Consider the following 23,090-nt stretch of genomic DNA (forward strand, 5'->3'; position numbering starts at 1 on the left):
AGGTGTGCCATTTCATTTTCTCTTCCAGCAAATATTACGGCATGCCCGTGGAAATGCCACAAAGGTGATATTTCTCATTACTGATGGATATTCCAATGGGGGAGACCCACGGCCCATTGCAGCATCCTTGCGTGAATTTGGAGTGGAGATCTTCACCTTCGGGATATGGCAGGGGAATATCCGAGAACTGAATGACATGGCATCCCATCCAAAGGAAGATCACTGTTACCTTCTTCACAGTTTTACTGAGTTTGAAGCTCTGGCACGCAGGGCTCTTCATGAAGGTATTAACCTACTAACCTCAGAAGTCTACAGAGAGCAGAGGTCTGAATAGAAGGACCTTCATTACTGTCTTGTAATTACATTTCATGTATTGTTGATTTATTTCTTTTTTTTGTTTGGGATTTTTTTTTTCCTCTTACTTTCTAGCAGAGGTGTTCATTCCTCAGGTAAAAGGATAAACTGTTTGACTAACTCTTCAACAACAAAATGTGAGCCAAATTCTCCTTGGTATATACATACTTACCTCCATTCAACTCTTCATTTTGTCCACAAAGTGCAGACTGTGGTCTTAGGCCAGTGTAACTTATGCTTGAGTAGGTGAACCTGGTAGTCAGATACATGGTTGTCCAAGAGCACCTAGTACACACCTTAGGACTGTAAGCAAAAACGTAGCCTTAATACCTGTTGGTATTTTAAACAGCAACAAAAGCTAGCCTGTTCAGAACTGATTTAGATCTCTGTGTATAAGGGTAAATATGATTCACATTTATGACCTTATGCATTCAGTAAAATTGGAAAGAGCAAGGGGTGGAAAGAGAGTTGGGACTGTGTTTTTATCCTTTTTTAATCTATTGTATTCTAAAAAAAAGTTCTTCATGAAAATAGAATGTTTAGACTAGCAAATGGGAACACATGACTAGACCTTTGTTTGTAAGCCAGTGCTGGTTGATTGAGGCTTAAAACATGCATCGGACTAGCCATTAGCATTTATTTGCTACATTTAATTTTTAAAAGCGTGCTGCTTTTACATAAGTAGTGTGCTTTACTGCCATTCTGTTTGTTCCAGGTAAGGTTTAATTTGTCTCTGTGAATGTGCCAAAGGAAAGATTTTATTTTTTTTAATATGACCAAATGGTTATACATGCCATGACCAAATGCTCTCCTGATGCCAAAGATGGCATCCACCAAAGCCAGGAAAAGCTGTTTCAGCAGCTTCTGTTGGGAGTGAGACTGCATTCTGGCAGTCATAGGTTCAAAAGAAGCCAAGTGAGAAAATTTGAGGATCTTTGCACTATGGATTTCAGTGAGCCTTTTTCCAGAATAAGAACACCAATTTTTTTTTTTTTTTACATTCTAAGTGTAGCAAGGCTCTGCTTCATGTTCCCATCGCTACTGCTTAGAACTGGAACCTAGGGTTTTTAAGAAACATTTCACTAATGGCATAATGTGAGGCTGTGGGGGAACTTTTGTTTGGATTTTTTGTTAATAAATTGATACCATTTCAGACCTGCCCTCTGGCAGCTATATCCAAGAAGATATATCGCATTGTTCGTATCTCTGTGAGGCAAATGAAAACTGCTGCGACATCATGGCAAGCTGTAAATGTGGCACTCACACTGGCCAGTTTGAGTGCATCTGTGAAAAAGGATACTACGGGAAAGGACTACAACATGAATGCGCAGGTGAGTCTCATGTCTCAGTGCTTGGGTTTCTCTGTATGCCCTGAATACATGGCTGGTCTAGTTGAGAGCAAAAAGCTCTGTTTGGGATTATGTCTGTGATCTTTGATCAGAATGCATTTGAGGCTGATGGAAAACTCTCTCTGGCTAAAGACATAGAATAGCTCTAGCAGTCAAACTCACCTCATGCCTTGTCTCCAGCAATAGCCCAAAGAGATGCACAGGAAAGAGGTAAGAATAGGGCAATGTCCTGACACAGTAAAACTTCCCTAAAATGCAGGTCACCAACAATTTCTGACTAGAGCTTACCAAGTCTGAGGAAATGTCTTTTGCACTCAAGTGCTCTTAGTAAATTTTTCTTTCATGAATTTTGCTGATCACTTTTTGAACTTTCATAAACTTTCCTGTTTGGAGAGGGGCTGTTTATGTGGATCTTTGCAGGATAAATCCTTGGTGAAACTTACAGCCATTTAAATGTTCTTTAATTCTCTCGTGCTGACTTTCAGTTACTAAAGAGGAAGAAGGCATTTGAGTCACTAAACAGAAACTTGTCATCACATTTTGCTAAGATTATTGTTGTTGTTGTTACTGCTTTTTGGACAAGTCCTTTTACCAGTATGCATTCAGAGTCTGCAGTTGAAATATCAATTTACAGTTCTTTATTGTCAGAGAGGGTATGCTGGTTTTATCCAACTCCGTTGATTTTTCTAGGACAAAAGGTTCAAAATTGTCAGAGTTCATCTGAATTCTGTTATATGTGTTTTGTGACCTGGACAAAAGGAGTAGTTATAATAAAATATTTCTCGACTGTATGATATTTATATTGATCTTGTTTGTGTTCTCGTATTCTCACTTACACTCTCTATATCATAGTTCTCATGAGGTGTTTCCTCATGAGATGTGAAGTAAGAGCAGTGGATATATGGATCATGGTTGTATAGCAGTTTGTGAGGGCCATGCTGCTTTTTTAAATGTGATATTACTTACTTACATGTAGAAAGTCTCTTGGTGTAACTTGTAAGAGTTGGTAGTTCTGTTCAGAGAAGAGACACAGGCAGGTTAGTGGCTAGAAGCTAAAGGATTCCCTCAGGGGAAGGTTTAATGAAGACTGTGATGGCTGTATGCCTGCATGAGGAAGTTACACTGAGGGATTCAGACTATACATAAGCACATGATGGGGGGAAAGGTATTGTCTGTCAGCAGTGCAAGAAAGAACTGAAATACTCCAGTGTTTGTGTTGGAAAGTTGATCAGTTGTATTATACTCCCTGCCAGTTACCACCTTGTAATTCACCTTGTGCCTCTGGAGCATCTTTCCTTTGTCCTGTATTAAGAGAAATAGGTCAGCAGGAATTCTCATTGGGTTTTGAGTGCAACACGAATAGAGGAATCTAGTTAGAGTCAACATCAGCACTGGCGTATTGGATCAGAATCCTATTTTATGTAAGTGGGTCCAGCTTCCTTGTGTGCTCAATTAACTCTAAACAAAGTTACACTATTCCATTTTGCTTATTTTCAGTTGTAATTCTAGCTTGTTTCAGACAAAATGAAATTTTCCTCTTAAATTTTGCTTTTGTAATTCAAGTCAATTTCCTCCACCTCAAGTGCCCTAGTAACCTATTGAACAAAATAAATGCAGCATTTCTGCCTCTATCAATAGCTTGTATCATTAAATATTGTTTTGACCTATTCCTAAAGATAGTGGATCTATCATTTTAGAGTTACCCTCTCTACATGAAAGGACCTTTTGATGGGGTGAGCATACTTTTTGAGTGTCACCAAAAATTATAAAAGTCTGATTCCTTTAAATGGGTACTTTGCAGCTGCAGAGAAAAGTTTCATTTTGACATCATTAGCAGGTGCTTCAAAAATAAGCTTTTTAAAAAGGGGTTAGTATTAGATACACTGCAAATAAACTGATGATTGCAGCCATCGGCTGTATATGTGAAGATAATTGAAGATGCATTCATTAGGGAGAATTTGACCTCAGTAACTCAAAGTTGTTCTTTAAAATATGTCTGCTCTGCTCAACTACTGTATTCTTCTTTTAGACAGACAGAAACAAAATGCAACATGTTCTTTAAAGGAAAAACAGCATATTTTGAAATCTTTTATTCTGAAAAGGATTCCAACCTTTTTTTTTTTAATGTTTCCCAGCTGAGCGTAGCTGTGGATTTGTAAAGCATAAGGAATCTTAAGAATGCATCTTAACTTTTCTTCACTGTATAATGTGCAGGAGGACTTCTGGCAAGTTTACAGTGACAGGACTTACATTTTAATTAGACTACTTTTAGGTTTTGATTGGTTAAACTTGCAGATACTTCACTAGCCTATGTTTACTTAATACAGTACAGCTTTTTTTAAAGAGTTTTCATTAAGATGGGAAATTGTTCTTCTGTGACTTATCTGTTCTTTTTGCTATTTTAGTTATTTTCTGTGGTTATTTTCTGTATGCTCTCGTGCTTATGCATTGTATGCCCTTACTGTTGTATAAGGTTTTAAATGTGAGGCATCAGAATAACTATGTAAAAATCCTAACAGTTCTTTGCTTTCCTAATTACCTGAAAACACTTTCTAGAAAGCTTCCATAAAATAAATTAGGAGCCACATGCTTTGTGCCGAAAAGCTGAAATTGGCTTCAATGTCCTCCTCCTGTTCTTTGTAATATTGTTGATGATGTGCCACAGAAAGAAGAACAGACTGACTGTTCTCTACTTTAAAAAGCTAACCAAACAAAAGCTTCTTGGCCCGCACTAGGAGCCTCATGCAGCCAGTGACATCTTGACAATTGTGACGAAGGAAGGGAGAAGGAGGAAGAACAGAGGCAGTATCATAACCAGTCCCAAGTGTTGTAGACTGTTTAAGCACCTCCTCTTCAATAATGCTTCACTTTTTTTTCTCCTTCCTTTCCTTGATTACAAATATTGAGTTTCAAATTAGGGACAACCAAACAAAAATACAGAGGTCAGAAAAAAAAAATATCTGTGATTTTCAATATCTAAGACTGTCTTCCATTCCACCAATAAAAAGATGGGCTGTTCAAGTCACAGACTCACAGAATCATGTAGGTTGGAAAAGACCTTGAAGATCATGTAGTCCAACCATTAACCTAACATTGACAGTTGGCTCCACCATATCCCTCAGCACTATGTCAACACGACTCTTAAACACCTCCAGGGATGGGGACTCCACCACTGCCCTGGGCAGCCCATTCGAATGCCCAACAACCCCTTCTGGAAAGAAATACTTCCTAATATCCAGGCTAAAAGTCAACTGCTTGTTCCATGGAAAATCCGTTTGTATCTTCTTCTCTGTCTTAGGAAGTTAGGGAATATATCTTTAACACACCCGTTTTACACATTTTTTTCAGCAAGACTCTCCAGAGGAAGTTCTTTTTTAACTGGGCTCTTGGGTTGAATGACCTTTTAGATTCATTGATGATGCAACAAAAGAATGATACCAATCATGTTCATCTCATCAGTTACCTCCTAAGCAGAATAGCAGTTACTGGTGAAGTCACTAACAACAGAAACTGTTGTCTTACAATCAGGAGTTTCTTTTATCTAACATGTGGACCCCATTTTTTCAGCACAAGGTATTCATGAAGATGATGTCCAGTTGTCCTGGCAGAACTAGTAAATGAAATACTTGTAGTCTATGCTAGTTATTCCTTCTTTTGTTTATTTTTGGTCCACTACTTGAGTATAATTATTGAAATGTAGAATTTCACCATATGTATAAGTATTCAATGGGTTGCCTAGGCTTTGATTTAGGAGTATGCAGCATATAATTTATCATCTGCACAGCCACTAGGGCAACAGTTTTGCCTACAAAACAGCACATGGATTAGATCTGTAAAGAGCCTTTCCAATGAAACCTGAAATCATGTGGAAACTTTGAATTTTATTTACAAATTTTAATTCAGAATACATTCACTGAAAAGACTTTAAACTTTGATGAAATGGAGGTCCGGCAGGGCAGGAGAGATTTGCATTTTGTGGTTTCTTGGATTTTGGACCCAATTTTCAGCTGAGCATTGTTTTCCATCAGATTTTCAGGATTCTTCCTGTTGAGAATGCAAAACAAAACCTGATGTTCATGGGTTGGATAGCTTTCTAGTTGGAAAAAAAAATAATTTGTGTTTAGTATATTACTAGCAGTTCTTTTTTTAGTCAGACAGGAAGAACTTTTAATTCCAGTGGTGATTCCAATGGCCTAGTCAAAGAAAGCTAAACATTTCTTCTGCCATGCTGTGTCCTTCCTCCCTTCTTTTTGATAGGAGCTTGTACCCCCTAGAAGCTGGGTCAGCCTTTCTCAGTATTCCTTTTTGGAAGCTGTTTCTTTAGCTACCCTGTAGGAGTTACTGGCTTAATGAAGTTTTGCCAACCATCTTGAACTTGTCATACTGTATGTGGAAATTTTCATTAAGTTTACAAGATCCCTCCAAGCCCCAAAACATCCAGTTAACAACACATATCATAGCATAGACTACACTCTTCAGTGGGTGCCTGTCATGAATCTGGAGGAGAACCACCAACAGCACTCTGAGATTCCACTGGTAATGGACAGGGAGGGAAAACAGAACAGGAAAGGGAGTGTGAAAAAGAGAGTGTACAAAATGTCTCCAGCCACAATAAGACCTCAGGCTAAATATGCCTGTTGAATCTGAAGGTTTGAATTAGTTCACAGACCTGCAGATTTTCAGGCTCTTAGGACTTAGTTTCTTGCTGTCTCACAAGGCAGTGCCATTTCATGCTTTCATCTATTGAATCTGCATCTTAAAACTGGACAGGAGTTTGTTTTGGTTCCTCTTTTCCCCTTGGTTTTTAATTTCTAAATCAGAAAAATATTCTTCAGTTCTAGCTTAGCTCTCACTAAAAGAAGGCTTCTCCTGAGACCTGCTGCCATTGAAAAATGGCAAATTGAAAAAGAAACATCTCCTTGAGGAAAATGTCAGATGGCTCCTAGTGTGTTATCTTGTGCCACATAAACCTGCAGATCTTGATAACCAAAAAGAAGAAAGCAGATAAAAAATTTTAAACAAGATGAGTTGGAAAACCTTGGATTACAGTTGGGCAAGGAAGTTGAATGTACATGCTTAATTAAGCATTAACTAATGCTTACAAAAACTGAGCAGTTTGGAGAGACTTGGAATCGGACTCATCTACTGTACAGACAGAAAAGCTTGACTGGAGAGTCTTTACTCTGTGTACAGCACCTGTCAAGTGCTAAACAGCTCTCTATAATCATGAACCCCTTTTGTGGGATGAGATACTTTTGTATAATTTACTCTTTTAATTTATTTATTTTTAAGAATGTTTCTCCCAAGTGGAGCTGCCTTCTGTTACTGGCTTTTTGTCTCTGATAATATGCAGAGGTTCTGCTGTGAATATACTCTGTTAAAATGATTGGCTGTCATGTAAGGAGAAGAGAAAACAAGAAAGCAGGGATCTGAACCAAGAGGAAGGATGCAAAATACCCATGACTAAGTAACGGTGAATTGATGCCTCATTAATACTGGCAAAAACATTTCTCGCTGTCATTCTGTGTATTTTTTCCTTTTCTTCAAGACTCCTTTAACTCATTATGGGTAACAATTTGAGCATAACATTGTAATGGTTACATACAGAAGAAATGCAAATGAGTGTGTTTTTCTAGTGAGCTTACCGTAACATCATGATGGGTAAGTATAGAAGAAATGTAAATCGACCTGTTTTTTCACTGAGGGTACTGGAAGACAAGTGGATGAGGAAGGTGGGTATAGGAAGCAAGAGCTATAGACAAGGCTATAGAAGTTTAGTAGGTTGATTACCTTGAAAAAAGTCTTTTTAAGACTTAATAATGCAAAACCATAATTATTGTTTGCATAAAACCTGAAGAAAATGGCTTTTAACAGATATTTTGTGTGGAAAATAAATACATCTGGAAGCATGCAGGCATTCTTTCTCAGATTTTTTTACATTGAAATCTGCCTTCTCAAAAATTTGTCCCCTGAAGCCCAGTAATTCCTGCTTTGCTTTGGGAAATTCAGGTAGAGATTCTCCTGCTTGTTGCTATAGGAAGCAAAGCAAAGGCTGAGTAAAAAAAAGGATTTGGATGCTGCAAGATTTTTCAAAACAGAGCACACAATAGAGATAAATTCCTTTGGTGTGGTAATTTAAAAGTGTAATGTCAGTAAATTCTTAATGTCAGGAGGGGGTTTTTTTGGTAGGAATGACTCTGACAGAGATTAATGGTAGCTTGCATGATACTGCAGTGGTTCTGCTTGCATTTTAAGTGGCTTGTGGCACCAAAGTAGCTCATTTCCAACCTGTAACCTGCTTTATGAAGATGGGGCATTTCTGGCAGTGGAAGCTTCTTTTGCTGAGTTTACTTCTTGAAGCCTTATGAGCTTGTACCCACAGAGTGATACCAAAAAGGTTACTAAGGCACAGTGTGTATGAAGTGATAACAGGTTTTGTCAATTACTGAAGTGTTTCTTATGGTAGTGTAAAACCTTTATGATCTGCTTTGCCCATGTGAAGCCTTTGAAGGGAAACAATTTATTTTTTTAAAGTATACATTTTATAAATGTAAGTAGGAAAAAAAAAACCTGGTGAAGTTGGGATTTCTTTCTTTTGGGATCTAAGTATTCACAACTCAGATGGGGCAGATCATGCAGACTTGCTTGAGGGTTTTCCTTTGTTATGGTGGAAGATTGTTGTTTTGTTGAATATGATGTGAACTTCATAATTTCCAAAGTAGAATTTTGATCCAGATTTAGTCCATCAAAAAACTCTTTAAAAAAATCTAGAGTCAGACAGTGAGCTTTCCACACTGTCATAGAAATTGTAGAAGTTTTAACATCTAACCAATGGCTTTGCTTGCAAAATTGTAAAAAAAAGGAGCTCTTTTTTTATTTAGTACAGGTTTTTCGCCTCAACAAATGGTGTGTGCAGCTACTGTTTTTTAACCGTATCCATAGTTTTGATAAGCCTATTGAAGTGAGTAAGAGTATTTCCAGTAGTGTTAATGAGTTTTGGATCAAGTCCTTGGAACTGAGTGACTCATTTTTCTCTCCAGGCCTTATGTATCAGCTTATATACATCTTCTGTTGGAAAAAAAAAAGTTCTAAGTAACATGATAGCTAATATGAATAATGATGTTTCGCTAGTTCAGAATTTTTCTAACTCTGCACCATGTAGCTTGTTTCCTGTGCATTTAAAACTGAACTGTAGAGGAGAAAGAAAATCCTAAAACTAATGAAAAACCACCAACAGAAAAGTTTTCTCTGTATACCAGCACCACTTCTGAGGAGATTTTTTAAAAATGAAGTTGTCGGGTGAAGGTGAGATCCAGATTCAGTTTTGATGTGTGTGGACCAGAAAAGCAGAGGTGTAATTTTACGTCTCTATACAGTATTGAAAAACATCTCATCCTTTCCAACTAGATGTCATCTGAGGCTTTAGAAAATAAGTTTCTGTGCCAAAACAGACTTTTTCTTTTGTGTTAAGTACAGAGCTATTTCTGAAATAAATTTGATGGAAAGTTGGAAAGTGATGCACAAGTTACCCTTTTTTCGTTATCTTGGAAGTGACTTTTCCTGATCACCTCAGAATGTCATGAAAATAAAGCCTCTGGCCAAAGTTCGTATGTGCAATTAGAGGAGAAAAATCAACCATCTGGGGGGCTTGAGAGAAGCAGAAACCATGCTCTGAATAGAAATAGACATGTCATAGAAATAGTATCCAGCTTTCTGTGCCTATCAGACTTAGCTCTCCCTGGAGTGCCCAAGCTGTCCTTTGGCCACAGTATAACCATTGCAGGCAGTTGTCACAATGAAGAAGGCTCCAAGTGTAAATACAGCACCCGCTAGGTTTAGCCTTTAGTTAAATGACTGTAAAAACCTTTACTGTTAAGACTGGGCTTTGCCTTGAGTCTTGAGACAGGATAAAAAGCAGGCTGGTTTACCTTTGTTGAGATTTGACATGATTTGAAAACATCCTTTTCCAGCTGTGCAATCCCAGTTGAAGTGGGAGTTCACAAACTTTGTGCTGAACATGTCTTCCTTCACTGCCTGAAACATTCATCAGCCAATTGTCACAGATTTTTAAACTTTTTTTTTTTTTTTTCCCCATACCATTTTAGCATGGGCCTTTGGTAAGCTTTTGACTGGTCTTGGAGATTTGAAATCATTTTCAGGATTGGGAGTTGCATCATACCAGGCACTTACTGGAATAACTGTTTGTCCATTGAATCCCTTAATGAAAAGGTTTTTTCTGCAACATTCTTTGGTTACCCCTATGGATTACCTGGTATCATCTTGCCTTCACTACCTTTTCAGAGACACATAGCCAGGATTTTTTCATAGATACACATGCAAACATATTATTCCTGAACTTGTGCCAGTCTCACAAATTAAAAGCAGACATCTTAGCATTCTGTGAGCCTTTAAGTAGATTTTGTCTTAGAGAAGAAAAAATTAAAATTCTTGAAAGAGTGCATCAGAAATAAAATAAGATGGCAGTATACAGCAAAGAGCATTAATTATTGAAGTTAGGAGAGAGGTTAAGAGACATAGAGCTTGTTTTAATCAACTATTTTGTCCCTAGTGGCTCTCTAAGGCTTCAAAGCATCACCTTTAAGTACTTCAGTCATTCCCAGGATGTAATTTGTGCCACAATTAACTTGTAAGGTTTAGCTTTAGTCCCTGTGCCTGTGAGGTTGTGAATAGGTATCAGGATTTCCGAACATTGTTAAGTTGTTCCCAGAGTCTTGTCAAAGATTCATTTAACCAGACCAGAGCATAGCACTCTTAATGTGACAAAATCAGGCAGTCACTGTGTCTCTGCATTTGGAGTTTGATGGATTGTACATGGTGTGTTTGTCACTTGGTCAAAAAAATTTGGCAGAATCAGTTTCCAGTTGAACACAGAGTGTAGGAATATTTTAATTTTATTTTTAAATTCTTGTCCTGATTTATGCTGTGATACTCGCTCTACCCAGGCCAGTGAATGTTGCGAAGTGTGTTCTCTGTAAGAATGAGTACTATTCCTTTCAACATGTTAACCAAAATTGTCTACTTCTCTTCCAATATGAAGCAAGTATTTTGTATAAAATGCAGTTTGCATCATTCTGCAAGTGTTCAGAGATAGTCATCTGTTAATTGCCCTGGTTTGCTGAGAGGGAGAAGAAACTGTAGCTCATCAGGTCATAACTCACAGCTAAACAAGTAATTTGTTTGCAGATTTTGGCCTAAACAGTCTTTCAAGGGATATTTACCTAAAAGGCAGTATAGATGTTTTTCCCACTACCTTCTGTCCATTTGGCTACCACCATCATAAGAGAGGAGAGATAATAGGGAGAATGGGTGAGATGGCTTTTCTGTTGCCTCCCCTGTTCAGTCCTGTCCAGCTGACTTCTCTGTGGAAAATCATCTGGCAGGTTCATCAGATCATTTCATAATCACTTCCAGAGAAGAAGCCCTCTCTCTCTCTCTCTGTCCTTTGCAGCTATGTTCCTGGCTTCTTCACGCTGTGCACATTCTCTGTTTCTTCAGCCACAGGGGTCCAGAGGTACTTCAGACTCTGGTACCACTCCAGCAAAGGCAGTGGGCAGAAAGAAGAGTATGCTGGAAAAACCAGCACGATAAAAAGGGGGCAAAAGCCCACTCAACTTGGGGCAGAATTTAGGGCAAATAGGTTGCAAACAGTTTATGATGAGCCTAAGCTATCTGCCAGATACTCAACAACCAAAATGGATGGGAGCAGTTTGGTCTTCTGTCTTGAAAGCAGCCTTGTTTTCTTCTGTCACTCTTAAAATCTACCCAGAAGGCCCAACCTTCTCACCCAGAAACAGTGTTGACTGCATGGTGGAGCATGACCGGCTCCCTTGAAAATGAGAAAGCAGCAACACAGATCAGTTTCATCAAACAGGAAATTGGTTTCTCCTGTTTTTGTTGGGTGTTTTGATGAAAACAGAAATCAGGACTCTGCACAGAAATGGGAACCTCTTCAGGCTGAAACCCTAGGGTTTAATTTGTTACCATGCAAAACAAAGCCAGACCAGCAACTCTCACTTCCAATGCAGATGTTTCAGTAGGGCTGACATCTGAAGGTAGTTTGAGGAGTTGAATTTTTTCTCTCTAGTCTGAAATTTATTAAATATGAAATGTTTTCCTCTACAAGAATGGGAAGAATGAATGGACCTTTGGGGGAGTGGGGAGGGGGAGCAGTTTCAGAAAGATTGATTTTACAGAAGTGAGTATAACATAATCATACAGTCTAACTGTAGTCACGTCATTTAGTTATAGTTTGGACCTACCAGATTTGAAACCAAACCCAATACAATTTAGCATTAAGTTGCAGTTTTTCATTAGTGTAAAGCATAGAGAAATGGCAGAATCTCCATCTGTCTAGGTGTGTGCAGCTGTACTGATTTTATGCAGAGCTGCACCGTATTGTAACAACTTAAGATCTGGCTCCTTCTTCTGGCCATGAGGCAAATCTACTGGGGTTTTTTCCATGAGAGCAAAAGAAACATTCTGAGGATAGCTAAAAAAATAAGTGGATTTTTGGCCCAAAAAGTTCAAAGAAAGGGTGTTCCCTTGTAAATGCCATAGTAAATATCCAGGCAAAGTTTCCATCTCCTTGTGGAGTGTAGTTTGTTCCTCAAACAAGAATGCCAGAAGATAAAGTACAAGAACTTTTCTACATTGTGTGTGCTAGTGCTGCATGGGTTTTTTTCATAGATTATTGCTGTTAATTACTGCCTGTTTGTTAGTTAGGGCTTTGCAGAATAGTCCAGAGTATAACGTTCCTATTACTATTGTCAGACTTCCCTTCAGCTCCAGTTTTTATGGTTTTATGAGAGAAGAGTGCTTGCTACATTCTGACTGTGTTCCCCTAGAAAAACTCTTCTCTGGAAGTACACATAGGTGGTATTAAAAACTGTTTAGAGATAGAGACAGAAAACATCAGTGTTCTAGTGTAACACAGAAACTCCTACATGTACATGGGCTGGGAATACTCTAAGTCACATTAATTTAAAGGCATATATTTATATTCTGAGTTTAATGTCTGTGTAAAAACACCTGGGGCTTTGGAGGAAAATGTTGGCCTGTTACTATGTTTTCTTTTTCTATCACTCATTTCATGCTTCACCCATCTTCTGCCCTCAGAGCATCCCGTGAAGCCTACATAGGCCTGGGATTGGCAGTCTGTTAAAGCCTGCTGCCCTAGCTTTGGCATCATAGGAGACAAGCCCAGTGCATCTTACAGCAGCAACAGAGTGTGTCCTCACTCTGGGGTGAGTCGAGGCCAGTGTAGGTGCTCTAGTACCTTTAAATGCAACAGCTAAATTTAAATCTTCTGCATCTTTTATACCGCTGTGGCACAGAGGTGTGATAGGTCTCAAGACAGAGGATGTGGAAGAGGGGTTTGCCTGCAGGAATATAAGTGCTGCAAAAATTACTCTTAAAAGTAACTCAGTTCACGGGACTGAGTTTTTCTCAGTACAAGGAGGAAAGTGAAAGGCTTATTCTGAGGAGTCTTGGTGTCAACACAGAATGTTAGGAATGCTTGCCAAACCTCATGGTTATATACCAGAAGAGCTGCGTGTAGTTAAGCTGGTGTTTCTTTTGGACTTCCATTATTATCTATCTCACAGAAGCAGTAGTTTGTATACCAAAATTTTGCTCTTTTTTATTTCTGAATGGAAATCCAAAATACAATGCCTTACAAAATACAAACTATATGTAAAACATGGCATTTCTGTGAGCACCCATATTCTTCCCGGTTGGCCAAAAACACTCCACAAAACTGTCCCAATGGCAGTGCAGGGGTGGTGGCAGCATTAGGTCATGGCATAGGAGTACACAAAGACAGGGACAGTTGTTCTTCGTTAGTGACTTGATTTCAGCAATGGGAGTAGCCAAGCTGTATTTGCATATGGCTTTTTCAGTTGGACCAGTATACCACCTTGTGCCCACAGTCCAAACCCATGAGAACAGAAATAATGTGATCACAAAAAATTGGACTGAGAACAGGCTCAGACACTGAAGCACCTTCTGCCAGTATCTCTTTAGTGTAACAGTAGCAGAGGGTTACCTTCATTCATACCTTTTCCACTGCTTGGCAGTGATGCTTCTTTCAGTATTCATCCATGATAATGTCTCTCCTAGCCTAGGTGCCAGAGGAGCTTGACATAGAAGGAATACTAAGCTGTACCGTGTCCCCAAGACCACAGTTTGCATGGCCTTCAGTTCCAGTTAGGAAATCAAGTCTCATGCTCTGTCAGCCTCCGGAATTCTGCTGTCTTCACTCTCTTAGTAGTTCTTCACCATCATCAGCAGTTCTTTAGCAGCTGCCTGGGCACTTCCACTGTGTCACAGACAAGAAAGCAACTTGCACCCTGAGAACATGTGGGAAGCCCCTTACTGCCTTCTAGTTCCCCCACTTCTTTTTAGCTACCTATCATTCGAGATGCAGGTGATGTGTTACCTCTGTTACTTGTCTGGTTTTTTGCCTCAAGGCTGAAGCACAGACAAGTATTAAAGGTAACAAGTTCAAGGTATGTTAATGTGATGCTTCACAAAGTTGTCTGTAACATCTTAAATTTCACTCCCAGTGATGTTAGAGATTGATTTATTCTCACTACTTCTAAGGTCATTTTTGGGAGGCCTCCTACATTGAAATAGAAAGTGCAGTGCCTCATACATTCCTACGTCAGAGAGATAGTTTATCATCTGTCGCTTGCATCCCTCACTGGTTCGCAGTCTGCAAAAGTGCCAGAAACTAGCCAAGAACTTGGCTCCAACTCAGGAAAAACTCAGATATTTTTAGAGAGCATTAATTATTTTGTGAACCTAATTAATTGGAATCAAGTGCTATTTAGGAATAGGTTTTTTTAGCTAAAAATCAATGGTTTAATAGTCATAAGTCTTAGGTCCATTAAGCAGTCATTTAATCATTACTGCTGCTTACCTTTTTTTTTTTTTTTTTTCTTCAGGTTGCATTTAAGTATGTTGTCTCCTTTTTATTCTCCATCTCTGCAGGTGTAGATGGCCTTGTTTATGGCAAAAGCTCAGAAAAAAAGCATGCATTTAGAGAAGGTAGGACAAGAAATGTGGCAGACCTTTTTCCTCCCAAAACATGCAAAGGATTTCGCTGCCCTTTAGAAAGAGGACAAGTGATTCTACTTCTTCGAAGTGAAAAAAATACTTGTTGAACCTGAGAATAAGATGGAGAAGTGGATTACAGAGCACAGTTTCCCTTTGATGTACAGAGAGACTGAACACCTGACAGTTCTTGAAAGAATCTCACTCTGATGTTTCCCTGCTTCCTTTCTGGCAGGGCAGCAAGCTATTTCATTCTAGTTTAAACAGCTGCACTTCAGTAAAGCCTTTGGATGTTTGCTACTTTAGCACATGTTTGGTCAATACTGATAGCAAGAAGGAGCCTTCCAAACATGTGACTAACTAGGGATTCCTGCTTTATGGGAGAACTCCCACACTGCAGAAGGTTAGCTCTTTGCAGAGTGGCTAAGGGATGGAAACCAGATGAATGGTGTCTGGTGGGGGATGGAAAGGTGTTGTTCAGAAATGTTTTAATGGAGGTTCTTCACAGAAGGAAGCCTTGTTAGACTGAGGACTAAGGCTGTGTATTTGGTTGTGGTACTACAACATAATCTTTTTCATCTTTAACCTTTTTTACCATAGCTTTTGTGGTAGTAAAGTTCACTGCTGACAGTCATGGGACTTTGTACTCAAAACACATGCCTTCAGCTCAAATCTGAGGTGACCCTCTTGCTTACAGCTGACATTGCTTTAGCAAGAGTCAGATCCATCCTTAAGGACTTCCTTTATGTCTTGCAAAGAAATCAGAGGGGAGAAGGACATGGGAAAATGGGGGAAATTAAGTGAGAAGTAGTCAGTTCTCCAAATGTTTCTTGAGCAAGCAGCAGTTAAGAGTGAGCATAGTGATCCAGTTGTTCTCTCAGTGCTCTTGCTTTCCATAAACGAGACTATTTTGATCTACGTATTTAGATCATCTTAAAAGAATTCAGGAGATCCTGTCAGTTTCTTTGCATGAGGAATGGAGAATGGGATTTATGGGATTTTTCACAATAAATCTTGGGTATCAGTAGCAATTCCAGGAATTAAGTAGAAACTATAACATCGAGATTACAGCAGTTTTCTGAACTCTACACAGGGATAGCTGGGATAGTTTCACAATATGTAAAAAAATAGTTGGCAAAACAACCACTTCTTATTGTCTGATTACTGGCCTGAGCCATTGCATGTGCTTCAGTTCTCTTAACCAAAAACTGTCTGACTCCTTCCCTGGGCTGCTAAGTAAATAAACATGGAAATAGTGACATATGTTCTCCATCTGCACAGTCATGTGCTATATCTTCAGTGCTCAGAAATGTTACTTAATAGGAATATAATCACTGTTGTTGAAAAGTATATTTAATGATAAAAATAAAGGATGTGGAAAAGAGGCCAAGTTTGGCACCTAATGCAGTAGTGACAGTTTATTGAGGGTCTGGCAGAAATGGCTTCACTTTCCTGTTTATAATAGCTTTTACTTGCTGCATTCCCCATCTGTGATTCAGCAACTGGAACTACTCTGATCTGCAGAGAAAGGAGGCGGAAATAAGTTTTGGGGTTTTTTTCCCTTCCATGATCTTATGCACCAACAACTGCTGGGAGTAGGTGTTGGAGGCAACAGCAGAAAGGGAGCGTTTTACGTTAGACTAGTAAAACAATTAAGGACCATACAGGGTTCTGTTAGTATTTTGCCAGAGAACAAATTCACAATTTTTGCCTGAATGTGAAGGAGAAAATCTGAGGATGTGAAGTCTGAGTCCTCGTGGAATCCTCATGCAACTTGCTGCTTTCAGGAAAGCCAGTTCACTCCTTCAGTTTGACCAGAGAGTCATTTTTAGTTACACTCAGGTCCCAAGAATCATTGAACACAAAAATGTGTTCATGTTGTTGAGTAGGTGAATACAATGCAGATGGATCTTGAACCACCAGGCATGTTCTTCACTGCAGAAACCTATCAGTGCTGTGATGCATGGGGTGCATGCTTTCTTAACTTCTAAACCCAAATCTGTTATTTTGGTTAAAATTACCTTTGAGGAATCCCAGGAGAAGGTGATCTGTTGATTTAGCCACTGGCTCTTGCTCCCTGCTTCTGGAAGAAACTGTAGGCTGTGCTGAACAAGCACTGACTGAGTTGTGATTTCAGCGTGTCCCAAGAGTTGCAGGCAGTGGAGTAGATTCTCACTTCTGTCCAGCTTTCTCTGGATGTAGCACATCAGAAGTTGTTAAGGAACCATTTTTTTTTTTCCCAAGCCCCAGCTCAGACTTCTCTCTTTCCAAGTAGTCCTTCTTTCCAGTTGTGGGTAAAGGAAGGCTATTTCTTCCTTTCCAGTGTGTGCCTCTAGCCCATGCAGAAGTTAACCAAGCAGCATATAGTGCAGCCCAGATGGGGCTTTTTCACTCTTCTGATATATCTAACTGCCATCACTTGGCATTTGGTCTAGCAATAATTTTGGCCCTTTGGACATCTAGTAGCTGCTTACTAGTCCATCCTGTTAGGGAAGTGATGGGGTGGATTTGTTGGTACAGTGAGGAGTAATGAAAAAGTAAGAAAAAATGTGGAGTGACTTTGCTCCCTGCATCTGATTGTAATCCCCCTCTGCAAATGTGTCCTTTCCTTGGCCCTCCCTTTTCCTTCTTAATCCAGAACCCTTTCTGTCAGCTTAAAGGAAGAGTTATTTGATACATGGTATGATGGTGGGACCAGGCTTAGAGAAAACTGGACTTCCAGTGCCTTCTGATGAGACAGATACTAGATCTCTGAAACAGGTATTTGCTCATCTGTGAGTGGCACAAAATGTTGGGAGTTCTTTTTAATGGAATTTCTTTACTTCACCCTGTCTGTATTTTTTACAGTTTTCTAAAAGCAAAAGATATAACTTCACAGCAAGTATATTAAAATGGCAAATAAGAACAGGATGGTGAGGTTCCTTTTCAGTTTTTATGTATTTAAATTGAAGGAAGCTATCCAGAGATCCAGGGCACTTAGAGCAGTACTATTGAGAGTAGCATGTGCTGTCACATCAACAGTAATCAGGACTTACTGAGGAGTGCGTGTCTGTGATTATGGTGAGGACCATGTCCAGAGAAGCCTACTGTATAGTAGTTCTGGTCTTAGCAAAGTATTTTCAGAATTAGTTTTATTTCCCCTTTCAAGTAAGGGCCTGATGGTATGCAAAGTTTTGGACACAAAACCTTCACTTGCACATAAATAAATTCATAAATAATCTATTTGCATGGCAAACTTTGCACAATCAACAAAGTTAATTTCCCAGAAAGACCTTTTTGTCATTTCAGAATTTGTTGTACACTTTTAGAAATATGCAGGGGGGTGAGGGCATAAATTAGTATATAGGCTCAAAGTACCAAAAGTGCTGGTATGAGCTGATACCCGTAGTTAGTAGACATGTTTATGTTTGTTTTGCATATGCCCTCCAAATGTATCACCAAGGTTAGCCTTGATCATTAAGGCAAAGATTCTATGCAAACAGCAAACCCCCCACCTGTCTAAAATGCCACTGAGATTTAAACTAAAAGAGCTTCATTTCAATACATGAATGCCATTTCTGTGTATACAAATTGCAGAAGTTGTCAGGATGTATTTTGTGAACTTGTAGCTTGAATGAAGCATGAATAAGCTTCTTTTTAAGTTACAATACAGTACATGGAATCAGGATTTTCCTCTTTAAGTTACCCTCTGTAAAAGTGTATATAGTAGTCTTTAGGATTGTAAAACATTTAAAATACTTTTAAAAGCTCTGTGTCTTGCAATGCACATGTGTGGTTCAAGTATGAATCTGTTTAAGGCACTCAACATGTTTTTAACATATAATAGTTGGTCTGCTTTTTAAAAAGTTTTAAAACCAGGCATAAATGGATTTTCTACGTATTCTCAATACTGCTGCTATTACTGAGGAGGATATTTTGCAGTGAGAATCATTGCTTTGCAGTAATCCTATCTAAATGTGCTGGCTTCAAGCCTACCTGGGGATGCTCAGCAGAGTTGTGGCTCACATCCAGACCTCCCTGTGGAAGGAGGTCCTTGTGGGCATCCTAAGTTTTACAAACTGTGAGAGCTCTTGGGCTTATATTCTTCAGCAGGCAGATTGTTCCCCACACTGTGTATGCTTGGGGTACTGAGATGGTATGTTCACCCAAGGGACTGCATCTCCTTCCAGGCAACTTTCCGTTTCTTTTGCCCCATGGCAGAGGATCCCAGATCTTCATTTTTGTCTTGAACAAATTATTTCTGCTGAAAGTTTGTTATGACTGTTTGAAGTGCTTAAAAATCTAGAGCTAGATCATCTCAAAAGTGTCATTCCAAATGCTGCAGCCTACTTGGTAGTGGAATATTGCAGTTTTGATGTCTATAAACTGAATAAAAAAGTGTGCATGAACCCCTCCCCAATATATCATGTATGGAAGTAGCTAAACTTCTGACTTGTTTCAGCGTGCTCTCCCCAGTGAGAGGAAAGTTGTAAATCTAGTAAGGAGATGGAGCAAAATATACCAAATAGGAACAGAGAAGACATGTAGCTTGTTAAATTGCTAATCATGTTGCCATGAAGGTTCTTAAGGAATGTTGACAAAGAGCAGATGGATAAGCAGGTTCAGTGCTGTCAGAAATTAATGCAGAGCACATGCTGGGGATAACAGGAGATATTAAAGAGTTGGAGAACATGGTGGGACTTAGCAAAAATCCTTCTCTGATCCCTACACTTAAAGGAAGGCTCAGAGTTTTCTTTTGCAGTCTGTGTACAAGTCAAATGTGTTTAACTAAAGCCACTTCCTTGAGTATTTTTTGTAATCCTAGCATGCTCCTAACTCATGTTTTTTTTATGGCACCATACATGTTGCAAACTGCAGAAAGGTGGATTACAGTATCTGCCAGAGGTTTAGATTTTTTTCTTCTTAGCTTTCCAAAGGCATTTCATAGGCACAAAGTGCCCGTTTTGACAAATCTACCATATAGGAGATTTTTAAAAAACCCATCTTCCCAGATAACTTCAAATGTGACAGGAAAAGCTGTAACTTCTGGATGCAGTCTCTATAGTGGAGACCCAGGGTGTGGAAGGTCTTTGAGAAGCTGGCTTAAAGATCTTCATGTGAAGGTCCACTGAGATACTTTTCAGAGGCCAGGGTAGTCTGTTTTTCCACTGGCCCAAGCTGAGCATTTTTTGGCTTGTAAACACCAGGAGAGAGACCCACAATCATGGTTTATTGTTTGGTTTAGTAGAATACTTGAAAATTACAGAATCCTGGAGCACATTGGTGCCCCAGGTTTGCAGAATACAATAGTTACAGCAAGAGCCAAGAGATACCACTGTGAAATACGTGGAGAGGACAGGGGACTGAGGAGTTTCCTGCAGTCGTGATTTCCATCAGTATGGCTCCCATGTTATTCACGTTCTTCCCTTGCAGAGGCCACTTACAAACAAACTGTGCAGCAGAAGCAGAATGTTTTTTGGAGGCAGGAGGAAGGGCTGGGCAGCACTGCATACTAATATTGCAAGGCATCCCAAACTCTTCCGCTGCAGCAGTAAGTGGAAAGGCATCAGGAAGTCGGTGGCTGCTTGGTGTGGAATGGGGATTGCCATTTCCTCCGTGACACCATGCATTATCCTTGTAAAGTATATTTTATTTGGCAGGCCATTGTCACAGGGAATACATAACACACCCTTGTTCCCAGAGTTTCTTCTAATAGAGGCTGCGCCTAGCCCGACCCTTAGTCAAATCTGGTCGTGTAGTACCTTGTCACGATGAGAGATGCACATGCCAGGGTAGAAAGATGTAGCACAGGATAATGTATTGTAACTTCTTTGTACTTCCTTCCTCATGAAGGTTTTTTATAGTCAGCCCCATGGTGACAAATTTAAAACATGACAGATGGCAAATACAGCTACCACAGCACTTGTTTCACGCACATGAAGGTCAGGGTGACATATTTTCGAATTTTCTTTTTTTTTAGCAGTTGCCAAGGCTCAAGAATCTCAGGCTGTAGTTCTCCTCCAAGGGCATAGGTGTAAGTTAATTTGAGGTTTTGGTTGTCCAGATGTTGTGGACTATAATTCAGAGTAGTTCTAGACACACACTGGATCATCCACATAACTTCCAACAAATGAATAAAAGTACAAGACCACATATGCCAGGTCAAAGATCCACATAACCGACAATCTTCTGTCCATGTATATTCAGTAACAAAGCCTGAGGAGACAGGGAAAGAATTGAATACAAACATCCAGTGATCATTGTTTAAAGATTCTGTGGCCTATGAATTGCATCATTCTTAGTAGGCACCAGCAAACCAAAACAAGAATAGTATTCATGGTGTACTCTGATTCTGGGACAGATTCACTATTTCATTATGTCGAATGAGTATCCATTTAATCACTGTCATAAAAGTAATTACAGTAGCATAAAACCAGTTCAATTAAATGGAAAACTAGCTTTCTTTCCTCATTTAAGAAGTTTGGGGATTGAGTTATAAAGACTATTTTGCATCAAGTGTCATTTCATTTAGGCTTTACACATATGGGGAAAAAATGAGAATTAAGAGACTACAATCGTTACAGTGGCAGTGTACGAATAGAGCTCAGGTTGATGCAGGAGGGAGCAGGATATTGCCTAGCTGATTCCTGTCATATCCTGCAAAAGATAAACCCTTAATCGGATCCTTCATTAGCATCAAGTGTGGAAAAAACAGATCATACCAGGGATTACTTAGTAAATGTAGTTAGTGGGAGAAATTATTCATTGAAGAAAATACAAAATCCCTCAAATTAATCTCTGAAATACATGGAGTTTGACTCTCCACTCTCTTACTCTGGGATAAATGAAGAATAATTCCATTTCAATGACTTAGATACACTAGTGTAGTTGGAGAGGAAATTGAGCTTGCCTGCTCTCCCAGGATTTTAAAAGATTTACATTTTTAAGGCAGAGCTGTTTATCCTTAAAATTTGTACTCGTACATTCAGAGGAAGAATCGTGACCCTGTGTCACAGAGTAGAACCCTTTGATACATGATCTCTACCTGTTTAAATCCAGACTGGAGTCTTTGTCCCATCATGTGGGTTCAGTACCGTAACTTTGCCACTGGCTTTAGTGTTTGCAGTTTAAAAAAAGCCATACTGGCTAATACATGTTGAGTGGTGAATCTCTGAAATATACCTTGTTTTACGTTGTCACTTCTGCAATGTTAAATTCTTCTAGCTTGAAGGTTAAAATATCAAAGTTGACATTTGTTGTAGACAGGCAGAGCAGAAGAATTCCTACTGAATTTGAAAGTCTGTCCTTTGATTTTTTTGATGGACATTCCTGACTTTCCACGTCCATTGTTCAGTTTCTGGCAGTGTCTTGATGTACAGTTATGTTGTCAATACATGTGCATTGACTGAAATGTTTTTATGCCTACCCGGTGGCTCTTTTTTTCTAGCAAACCTATGTCATATTTCCTTTCTAGTGATTTATTTTCTATGTGCACATTTTTTTTTTTTGATAGATAAAGTAGTAGGAAAGTGTGTTCCATTGGTGGCCTAAGAAGTTATCAAGCCCTATAGTGTTCAAAAACAGAAAAGACATGCTGGATTTCCTTACATTTTTTCAGTTAGTTATATACCCTAGGAGAGCATAACCGAGGAGGAAAATGCAAGAGGCATGCTGAAGTAAGCATGTATTCATTCCCATTTCTGATCAGAAGGTTATTGCACTGTCATTACCACAGACAGTAGAATCTGAATTTGAATCGTTGGTGAATATCTACCATTTTATGAAAGCAGATTGTAGTTGATGGCAACTTCAATGTGAGATATCTTTGCGTGCCTGGGGAGTTTGGGGCCTGTGCTTGTTTGAGTTAGCACACTAATCCCTGCTTCCAGATAACCTTTCATTCTCGTAACAAAGAGGTAATCCTCTGGTGTAACTCAGTATTCACTATTCTGGTCTCAAGAGGAGAATTACATTAAACAAAAAGCATTTCCTCGCTTCTCCCCTTGCTTCTGGGTAAAGAACAACATGGTTCACGTATAGTCAGTAGTAGTTAAATCTTTTGATGAGAAGATCGTACATGCAAATGTGCACATAAGTGTCCTCTGTTTAAAGGCTGATACTGTTAAAATTGTTTCCCCGTTTTAAAATTCTTGCCTTTTTTATCATTCTTGACCAGTGTCAGATTGATGCTTATTTACACTGGGGTTCATTCACACACTATTTTGAGCCTTTTTATACCACCACACTGTTGACAAAGGGAAGCAAGCCTTGGAAAAAAATTCAAGTTGTTTTTACAGATTAGCATTGGAGAAGATGATCTCTCCCTGCAGTTCT

General features: G+C 39.1%; 1 protein-coding gene across 1 annotated transcript in view; it reads left to right on the forward strand.

Moving 5' to 3' along the window:
- The window catches only part of SVEP1 (sushi, von Willebrand factor type A, EGF and pentraxin domain containing 1), a 132,307-nt gene that overhangs the window by 17,181 nt on the left and 92,036 nt on the right, over positions 1 to 23,090 (forward strand). The window contains exons 2-3 of the mRNA XM_074812946.1: positions 29 to 284; positions 1,509 to 1,685. Of these exons, the coding sequence (XP_074669047.1) occupies positions 29 to 284; positions 1,509 to 1,685 (433 nt within the window). The remainder of the gene's footprint in view (positions 1 to 28; positions 285 to 1,508; positions 1,686 to 23,090) is intronic.

Source organism: Strix aluco, chromosome Z (genome assembly GCF_031877795.1).
Source record: "Strix aluco isolate bStrAlu1 chromosome Z, bStrAlu1.hap1, whole genome shotgun sequence".
In the NCBI taxonomy this organism is placed as follows: domain Eukaryota; kingdom Metazoa; phylum Chordata; class Aves; order Strigiformes; family Strigidae; genus Strix; species Strix aluco.